General features: G+C 27.0%; 1 protein-coding gene across 1 annotated transcript; it reads left to right on the top strand.

Moving 5' to 3' along the window:
* Positions 1–5552: 5552 nt before the first annotated feature.
* Positions 5553–6983, top strand: GO595_001243 (uncharacterized protein; the record flags this gene model as incomplete). The annotated part of the gene is made up of 1 exon (XM_067914020.1): positions 5553–6983. One exon carries the CDS (start codon positions 5553–5555, stop codon positions 6981–6983), a length of 1431 nt encoding a protein of 476 aa, XP_067778626.1.
* Between the last annotated feature and the right edge of the window lie 4624 nt (positions 6984–11607).

Raw genomic sequence — 11607 nt, 5'->3', positions numbered from 1 at the left:
AACAAAAAACCTTATAAAGACATTATACCCGTAAGTTATTTACGCGGAAATACTCCTCAAAAAATAAGTGATATTGAAAAGCAATATTTCAAACAACAACCTTGAAATGTTAAAATAAAGGAAGTGAATATTTTCAACAGATAATTACAAACACATAATTTCAAACAATAAGCCTCAAACAATAGGTCTCAAACAGATTATTACAAAACAGATAACTACAAACCTAAGGTCTCAAACATGTAATTACAAAAAGCCTTATTCTCAAAATAAATATCTCAATAAAAGTAAATTTATATTATTTTTAATGTGTTCTCCTTTGTTCCTCCTTGTTCCCGGTTCTCAAACTTCAGATGAACTTTAAAGGGCAAAATGGCGAAAGGGCAACATTAACAGATTTATTTTTAAAAATTAACGTCTAAAGCCTCATTTTTGACGGTATTAGCCTCAAAAAGCCTTATTTTCAATAGCATGACCGTAAAAAGTGCTATTTTTGAGTACCTGTATTGAAGAAATCTTATTTTTAATTAATATTCAACGTATCAAAAGTACAGTAAATTAACCTTGAATTTCATAGATAATTGAATGTTCCCCTTGTTCCTGCTTGTACCCGGGTTCATGACATTACCTTAAGAGTTAGGGGCAAAGGGCAACTGGGCAACAGATTTTGGCAACAGGGCAACATTAACAGCGTATTTTGGGCATGTATATACAAACATCCCCCTAATAATTCATGTATTTTATAGTATGTTCCTCCCTAGTTCTTATATGAGAATATATAAATATAGAAATTGATTTAATAAGCATAAGGCATTTTGCCGATTGCTTATTGCCGATTTGCCTTTTGCCCTCAACTTTTAGATGAATGTTGTTCCCCCCGGAACATCCAGGAACAGGGAACATCATTTTAAAATATAATTTTTGAAGTAATATGAATTATCATTATCATGTAAGGACATATATTTCGAAAATTCAACTTTTAAAAACCTAATATTAAACATTATCATGTAAGGACATATATTTTGAAAATTCAAACATTCAAAAATAAAATCAGCACATAGCAAAGTCTTAAATAATTAATTTTTTGAAATTAAACCGGTCCTTGTGACAAAGTAATTCTGCAAATGATATATCTTTTTATAACCGGGCTGAAATTCCGGAGGAATGGAGGCCCCGCTGTGTGTGTGTGTGTGAAAATACTGATAATTTTATATGTAGTGGATTTTTCAGAAAAGCAGAATACTTCATTGGTAAAAATTGGAAATTTCTGACAAAGAATTTGTGATTAATACGTGTGCTCTTATTATTAACATATTAAAAAATTCAATAACTACAGTTAGGGATTTAAACGTGTCCCAGGAATCAAAGTGGTCCCATACGTTAAAATACGTTAATAGATAATCTTTAATAAAACCTCATTTTTCTCAATGTTAACATTAACACCAACAATGCCACTAGATGAAATAAACAAAAATTAGATACTATTGGTATTTCTCAAAGATTTACTCGATCATTATTAAGGAATCCAGACTTCATGAACTTAGAATATAAAAATCATCAGCTTTGTTTTCTCTACAAATATGCATCTGAATTCGATGATGTTACTTTCACTTTTAATCAACTAGCATTCATCTTTAATATGTGCCGTAAAACTGTATCTAGAAGTATTTCAAACCGCCCACAAGGTTCAAAACCTTTAGGTCGACATAGAGCATTTAATGAAGATAAAGGAGAAATAATTGTTTAAGCAATTATTGATTCATTTAATGAAGGTCATGCAATGACCCAAAGGCAGTCATTATCTTTTATCAAAGAAAAATTTGATTTATCTTTAACAAAGGGATGGATAAATCAATTTTATCTTAGAAATATAGATAAAATTAAAAATTGTAGATCACTTCCTCAAGAAGACACAAGAATGACAGTTCCTAGAGAGCATTTAAGAGAACACTTCCAAAACATGCATAAACATGTGGATGGAAGGTTAACAGAATTAGTTTTTAATTTAGATGAAGTCGGAACTTCATCTTGGGAAGATCGAAAACCGAAGAAAGTTTTTGTTGATACTAAAATTTACTCAAACAATGTTCATCATTCTTCAACAAGAAAAGTAACTCATATGACACTCCTTACATGTGTTTCAGCAGCAGGTGATGCTCTTACTCCCATGTTAATAACCAAACACTTATATAGTGATGATTTATGGAAAAACGGTTTACGACAATATGAAGATGTAATGATTCGTATTCGAAATCCATCTTACGTTGATTCTGAGTTATTTAATGAATATATTAATGATGTATTGATTCCACATGTCAAATGTGTAAGAGAAAAATATGAAGTTGGAGAGTATGAAGCAATTTTATTGATGGATTCATTTGGTGCGCATTGTGACGTTGATATTTTAAAAGTTATTGGAGAAAATAAAGTAATTGTTTTATGTTTTTCTTCCCATACCACAAACATTTTCCAAGCCCTTGATTTGTCATTATTTGGCGTTTTTAAAAAAATCAAAAATACTGTTAAAGATGAAGAAAGCCAAAAAATGGTGAAAAATGCAATAATTGTCATATCAAAGGCATACGAGCAGACCACAACATCATTTAACATTCATGAAGCTTTCAGAAGGGCAGGAATAAGTACTAAAACTGTTGCTGGTAAGAGAGTTGTCGAATCTGTTGCCAAAGAGCTGGTTTCGAATCCGGGATTTCATGAACTTCGGAATTTTAATATAAAAATCGATGAAGTCAAAAAGAAAAAACAACATACTTTCCCAAGCCTCTTGAGGAGTCATTTTCTCTCGATTGATAAGGTATAATCCCTTATGAGGCCAAAAGTTGTTATGTTGATCAATTACCTCATCGATGGTAGATCTACCGGTTTTGGCTTGATCAAATGTTAACCAAAATCGTTCGATTTTGGCATTTTCCTCAGGGGTATTGAGGTGAATTTTAAAGTGCTTGATTTGATATTGATACAAGATTTCAACAAATTCTCTTCCAACAAATTTACCACCGTTATCAGTAACAATGGTATGAGGAGTATGATTTGTTTCTCTCATAATCGAATTAATTGCCCTTTGTAAAACAATTGATGTGCTTTGGGCAGTTTTATCATCAAGAACCTCATGATACATAATTTTTCGAGATCTATCATCGATAAAACTTATTAAGTCGTTTTGTTCTTCCCCTTCCCTTTTATTGTAATAATGAAGATCAGTGTGCCAAATCTGATTAACAAATGGCGCAACAAATCTGAGTTTATGTTCATTTTCAGGTTTATATTCTTTTTCAAACAAGAATAAATCATCACTTTCATAAACCCTTCGGATCCGGTTTCGAGAAACACTAAATCCTTTCCTTAGAATAACATCTATCATCCTTTTGTAACCAACTCTGATTTTTAAGTGTAAATCAAAATGATATCAATCGCATTTTGTTCTACATTCTTTAAATGCCTCCCTCTTTTGAGTTTTGGATATTCAATATTATGCTTTTGAAAAACTTTCTGAATTGAAGTGTCGGAACACCTAAAGTGAGAAGAAATTTTTCGCATAGTAATTCGCCCTTCTTCAAACAACATTTTAATTATTAAAATATCAACTTTAGAGAGGAGTTCAAGATGGTTTCCAAAATTGAACAAAATGTCTTCTTCGAAAATTTTAATTTCCACTTCCTATTCATTTTTCGTGTATAATAATGAATTTTGAAGAGTTTCAACTAGATGCTCATCAATAATTTCCTCACAAAACAAAAAAAATGTGTGATCAAAATTATTGAACTTTAAATATCCAGCAATAAGTTTATTGACCATCTCACTTGTCACAGTGGTAGTAAGACAGGATTGATGTGGAGGATATTTATTAAAATCAAAAGAATGATCACCTGAATCAATGTCACCATTTGCAGCTTGACTAATTGTATTTGTAAAGTTTATTACCTTGATCTATAGTATTAAAATAATCCCCAGTAAGTATTGATGCTTCTTGTATCAATGATGTTTGAAATATCAAAAATAAACTAATAAATTAGATGATTAATTTCATGTAAATTTTTGTCATCTGCTTCATTTCGAGTATTAAAATAATCTCTAGTACGTATTGATGCTGTTGGTTTCGATTGAACATAAATTTCCATCATTGTTTGATGCTCTTGATCCATCGATTGAAAATATTTTGACACTAGCACTTTTTCAATTGATTTTGATCGTTCCCAAAAAGTAAAGTAACATTTTCGCTCACCATATATAAAAATAAGATTTATCATATATTATGTAGATATTAAAATTTGATATTTAATATAATAGAACATAATGCGAATTGATAATGTATTGTACGTACACTACTACGTAGTATTTATACTATATATGATAGTAATAATATAATGTATATAATAGTTATAATATAATGTATATAATAGTTATAATATAATGTATATAATAGTAATGATATCATGTATATAATAGTGATAATATACTGTATATAATAGTAATAATATATTATTATAATCCTGATATTAGCATATATCATACCAGGGGATCATAAAACATTCATTTAATTCATTTTTATCACTGATTTAAATATAATTTACACTACTATTTATTTATTATTTGATATTGTTCACACTACTATTTTGATAAATAAAACGAAATCAGAAATGTAGATTTTGATATTTGCTTATGTGATAATTATATGAAATTTTTATTTTGCTATATAAGTCAACTAAAACCAAAGTGATAATATTATATCTTATACCTAATTACATATAGTTAATCTTTCAATTTATTAATATATATATTGATATATATAGAGTTATTCGATGAATAATCAACTTATATTTATTTAATATAAAAAGTACTATTTATTTGACAACAAAATTGTTAATCTTAATTTTTTTTTTATATAAGATACATTTTATGATAATGTGATATCACATATGCTATATATTTCATGAATAATATATAATAAATAAATAAAAAAAAAATACTTATTAAACGGTTCATACATATTTTTAATCGAATTAGAATTCAAGAAAATTTTCATTATATCCTATATAATCTGTATTCATAGATTTGGTACGATAATAAAATTCTTTCAATCTTAGATATATACAAGATGATATGGAATTGAATTTTTTTATTCAATTTTGATCAATTTCAAACGGCACTTATTTTATTCAATTTTATTCATTTAATTTCACTTGGCGTAAAATGTCATTTATCAAAAAAAAAAATAATAAATTTAGGAAGCATAAACAATACAATAATTCAATAGATACGATCGTTATATCCTCATATTTTAATCTTATTAATGAGCTTAAAAACGGTTATCTCGATAATGGTAAAAAAAAGTAAATGATAAAAAATGAGAATATTCCCTTCCTTGAATTTGATTTTCATTATCAATTCATAATTTATGATTTACAACGAAATTCACAATTAAAATATAAACAAAAAGCAATTTTATTTAATGTATTGTAAGATTTAAATATTTGTAATATTTAAGATATCTGAATCATATTTGATAATTTTGTACGGTTTTTAAGCACGTTATTAAAATGTCTAGTCGTGCTTATAAATTTAGACCAATAGAAAGAAGAACAGATGCTGGTGACATTAAAAGCAGATGTTATGACACAAGTGAACAAGCAACAGATTCTAAATTTCGTCAAAAAACAAATTATCGAATAGATTATGTTCCCTACCCTTTAGAAAGAAGATCACCTGCGAAGGCTCCACCAACAGGTATATATATTGGTGGTGATGAAGTTACCCCCGATGATTATAAATCTAATTATCAAAGAACTTTTCATACTTTTCCTGAAACTTCAATGACAAAACCAGCTGAACCAATTCCTTCATCCAAAATTATTACTTCAGATACGGATACAACTATTCCATTGACTACACAGCAAGAAGCAAATAATCAAATTATTCACAATAGGCCCACATATGATAATGCTGAAGCTAAACGTCGTATAGCTGATGCTCGTCGTAGTCATTTTATCAATGACGAACCCATCGATTATCATACACAATATCAAACCGATTTCCATCCGTTTGATAAAAACTACAAACCAAGTGTTATAGACAATCAACTTCTTAAGTCATCCATAGTTTTTTCCACGCCTAAACAATATGGTCCACATCCGAATCATCACAAAAAAGAGAAAGTCCCATCCATTGGTGATGCACCTAAACCTGATCACCTCAAGATAAACTTTGATATTGGGTACTCTAAACCCAGTTATGAGACCACATATAACACATCACATCCTCAAACCAAAAATTTCACGCGTCCTGAAACAGTCAAAGCTCCTCCGTGTGCTCCATTTCCTGATTATGGTTCCACACCTCGTGATTGGATCTCTGATTATAGTGAACGATTTGTCGCGCATCCAGATTGTCGAAATATCATTGACAAAAACGATCTCAAGTCAACGCATTGGGACGTTGGACATGATCCAACAGATTACCATCGACCAGAACTCTCTGTTGCCACCACAAAACCTCGGAAAGAATTCATCGACTTACAGCAATCGAGCGAAGTGTTTAAAGGAGATGGAACAATGTCATTTCATACAACGCAAAATGACTTAACAGGTGTATATGATAGGACGCAATCATGTCGATGTGATGCAGACGTAATAGACGCGAGATCGGATCATTTGTTTTTCGGAGGAGAGAAAACTGATTACACAACAGAAGTAAAAGAATCGCAAAAATTGGCCGGAAAAGGTAAACCTGCAAAGCCGAGCGAGAACTTGCACTTGATGAAATCAACAGGTTTCGCAAGAGGCGGAAATTGGGATACGTTTTATGGAGATGATCCGGTATCAGAGAAAAGATATAAACGAGAAAAACCTGCGCAAAAAATAGACGGAAAATATTTCATGGCAACTCACTTCGATTTGGATGCAACGGATAATAGGAAGTCATGTTATGAGACAACTTATTTCGAGGATATTTGCAAACCAAAAATTTATTAATTGTTTTTTATAATAAAAATCGATAAATAAAATCATTTATATAGAGTGTAAAACAAATGTAGAAGCTCAATGCATGTGCATATTTATGTAATTTATAATTCAGCGATATTATACAAGTAATATTCATTAAAAGAATCCCCATCATATTTATTTGCAAATATGCAAAGTTTAGAATTTATTTCACTTCAAGAATTAGTTATGACAAAAAATTATATTTTTTATAATTGTAAAAATTTACAAAAAATTTATATACCAAAGTTTAATACGATGGATTTCTTAAATTCAGGTTATGAATTTTCAAATTGTTCATCACTTGTATCACTTAAATTATCATCAATAAGAGAAATTTATGGAACAAATACATTTCAATATTGTACATCATTAAGATCAATTAATTTCTCAAGATTAACGAAAACTGGTGAAAATTCATTTTTAGGTTGTATTAATTTAATTAATGTTTCATTACAAAAAATTAATATAATTCCATCATATTGTTTTAAAGATTGTGTTTCATTAAAGAATCTTTTATTTGAAAATGTTGATACATTAGAAGGAGAAGGACATTTTTCAGGTTGTGTTATTTTAGAAATATTATCATTACCAAAATTAGATTTAGTTAATGAGTACTCTACAAAAATATTTGAGAATTGCATAAATTTAAAAATTATTATATTGCCAAATAAACCACCTTCAACTTTTAATGAAAATATATTTATAACTACAACAATAAGTGTTTGTTTGCCTAATGAAAATTCATATGCAAATTATACATTTGATACTAATGAAAGTTATTGGAAAGGTATAAATATTCAAATCAATGATAACTTAAAAGAAAAATGTTCGAAATTTACATATTTTCCGACAAAAGAGAAAGGAATTCCTTTTTTGATTAAAATGATTATTGGATGTTTAATTGCAGGAATCGCAATAGTTTCAGTAATTGTTTTATTGTTTTGGTTGTATCGAAAGAATAAGAAAGAAAAAGAATCACTTGAGAATATGCCACATTTAACTATTTCCATTATAGACAATGTTGTGTAAAAAATATTTTTAAAAAAATGATATTTTTTTTTATTATGAGTATCTATTCATTTTTGTTAATATACATTGTGCATAACACTTTAATTAAGGAAAGTGATCAATAATTGATCATTAAATTTTATAAAATATTTTTATTAACTATTTGGTTGCTGGATGTATGGTGCTTTTTGATTCATATCAAAATATTATTCATAAATGATTCGGAACATTTTATATGGTTCTTTTCCTAAAATGTTGATGAATCGTTTCTAATATTTTAATGTTATCAAGATCACCAATTGAAACTATATTTCTAGATGATAAAAAGATATTTTGCAGCTTTAAATCACGATGAATAATATTTTGTTGATGAAGTTATCGAATACCTTGCAAAATTTGAATAAAATATAAAAGAATTTCATCTTCTGAAATTAATTTATTTTTTTGTTTAAATTTTCCGATTAATTTTGCTATTTCTCCTTTATTTGCGTATTCCATTATAAGATAAATGTAATTTTCCTCTTCAAAATAATCAATATATCGAATAATATTTGAATGTGAAAGAAGCCTTAACTTATAATAAATCTTTTGTTATTTCTTTAAGGGATATTTTATTTCCATTTCTATTTTTCCTAATCTCTCTATATGTTTTGCAAGTATAATATTTCCATATGCTCCTAGCATAAGTACTTTATCTTTAATAGATGTGTTCATTGGGAAAATGCCCATCTTTATAAAGAGCAAATCAAACGATTATAATTCACTCAAATCAAAATTTTAACGTTTTCAAGTGAGCTGATGTTTTGGAGAATTAATTAATTGCATTTCTTTGGAATTGAATAAAATTTGACCATTATATGCTTGATTCATTGCAATGAAATTTTAAAAAGAAAAACAATTTCAATATAAACAATTATTTACTTATGTACATATTTCATTAACATATTTTTCGAAAAGTTTAATCCACGTTTCTATGTTCGGTATTTCGAGTGTGTTAGCAGACGCATTGTAGTGAAGTGTGAATTCGCCGACTTCATTAATTAATGGCATTTTACTCAGCGATTTGCTCATCAAAAACGGAAGTATCATTGGATGATTCACTATAAACGAATGAAACAAAGTCGAACATTGAATAGTTTTTAGTGGAATCATTCGCAAAATTTGTATTTGCAAAAGATCATTAAATTTATAAATACTTGGAAACACCATTCCGAGTCTAAAAACGCCCAATCTAATTGATTCAAGTTGTGAGTTTTGACTTTTTGCATTCAGATTTAATGAATCTAAAATTAATTCATTATTAATAAATTTTGGAATAGGCTTCATGCATAAAATACATGAAGCCAAAAATGTCCCAAATCCTTGAAATGCCTTTAAATTATTTAAATTAATATTTGGAGCACCATTTATAAACATATTATTATTAAATTCGTTTAAGACCGTTAACACTTCTATCGGCTCATTCAATTCCGACGGTTGAAATAAACAAGATATGTTCTTAACGGTCTCCATTGGAGCATTTTCCAAAAAATTATTTAATTGAAGAAAGAAATCGGACAAATTTAAACATTTCCAACATAAAGAATTAGTGAATAATAAGTCATTTGTATCAGTTTTTTCTAATTTTAAAGGAGATATTATATTCCAAATTTTATTAAAATAATTATAACATAAAAAATTATTAAAATTTGGAATTTGAAATTCATTTAAATTTGTTTCAGATAAATATAAAACAGATAAACGATAACGAACAATATTTGGATCAATTCCAGGGAAAACTTTATGATAAAATTCATTTGGGAAGATACAAAAATAAAATGGAACGTTTCCAACTCTTTTTACAATCGAAATTGCTAAAGTTTCGTTTTCTTCGTTCCAATTTTCGTTTAAATATTTTTGATATTTATTAATAATTTCAATTTCTTTTGTTGTCGGTTGCTTAGTTTGATATATTGGAATAATTATAAATGAAATTATTTCAGTATTCGAATTAGATGTTATTTTAATTGTAATTTTATTCGTTTCTAAAACACATTTCGGAATAATTTGTTTCTCATCAATATAAATATTACAATTAATTGGAGTTACTTGTATAAAAACTATTTTTATTGCTGATGTAAACTCAAAATTATAAAATATTTCTTCATTATCTTTAATAATTTGTTTAATAAATTTTGTTTCTTTTGGTAAAATTGATAATTTGAGAGCTTTATGCAAAAGTGGTATGATATTTTTTAATTTTATTTTTTCTGCTAAAAATGGAATTTGTTTATTATTAAAAGGAGAACTAATTTCATAAATAAATTTACGATAAACGAAAATAGAATATGTATTATTAATTTGTTGATTATTTATAAACTTCATTAAATCGAACAAATTTTGATCAATTTTATGATTATCAATACATTGTAATAAAATTGTAAAAATTGTAACAACTGCAGTTAAAACATTTGGTTGATCATTTAAAATTACATTAAAATTAATAATATTTTTATACTCAAATATTAATTCATCATTTAACTCGAATAAAAACGTGAACCAAATCGCTTGAACATTAATTATTAATCTTTGGTTTGCATTCATATAATAATTCCACAAAGGTTTCAATATTAATTCATTAGTTTTATCCACAAAATTTTTATTATTTTTTGTGAAGTTGATTAAATATGAAATAAATTGTATCGAAAATCGTAAATTTAATATATTTATACTCGAAAAATTTATTGGAATTAATTTAATTAAAACAATTTCGTTTTCATTAAAGTCATCAAATTGTATTGTGTCGCCTTTAAATAAATAAATTGGCGAATTATTATTCGGTGTAAATATATATAAATCATTAAATTGCGTTTGGAATTTATGTGGCTTATCGAGAAATTGATTTATTGGTATAAACAAAATCGCGTCGCAGTTATTCATTATGATTAAATTCGATGAATTTCCGGATTTACTTAAAATGTTTGTTGGATAATTCGAAAATGTATTTATAGTTATCGAAAAAGGTTTAAGTGCAATTTCACATAACTCATTAAATATTTTATGTTCCGATTTAAATATCGAGTCTAAAATTGGTAAATAATTCATTTTAGGTAACTCATTAAATGGTTCGAAATCATTTGTTTGAATATTTGTTATGGAATTTATTATAAATTCTTTTAAATTATATTCAGTGATAGCTTTATCTATTCCATAGTTTTCGATGATTTTTATCAAACAGATATTCATTATTTTATATTTTTGTGTTAAGGAAATTTGTTCGAAATAAATTTGTTTTCTTTCAGCTAAATAAAAATATGTTTTGTTTAAGTTAAAAGGTGATAAATCATAACAAAAAGTTAATGGAATTGTTTGAATGAAACGAGAATAATATAAATTAAAATCATTTAAATTTGTGATTTCATCAATTAAACTTATGCAATTTTTAATAGGAAATAATTTCTTTGATATAGTAAATGATGAATTATTATATATAAATAATTCGATTTTATTATCATTATCAATTTTACCAATACCAATTTTATTATTATAAAAATTATCTTTTTCATTCGAATATATTAAAAAAGGTTTATAAACATTTTTCTCTTTTATTATGTTATGATTATTT

The sequence above is a fragment of the Histomonas meleagridis genome, assembly GCF_020186115.1.
Source record: "Histomonas meleagridis strain 2922-C6/04-10x chromosome Unknown contig_122, whole genome shotgun sequence".
In the NCBI taxonomy this organism is placed as follows: domain Eukaryota; phylum Parabasalia; order Tritrichomonadida; family Dientamoebidae; genus Histomonas; species Histomonas meleagridis.
Note: the sequence above shows the minus strand (reverse complement) of the source record. Positions and strands in the feature narration are given on the sequence as shown.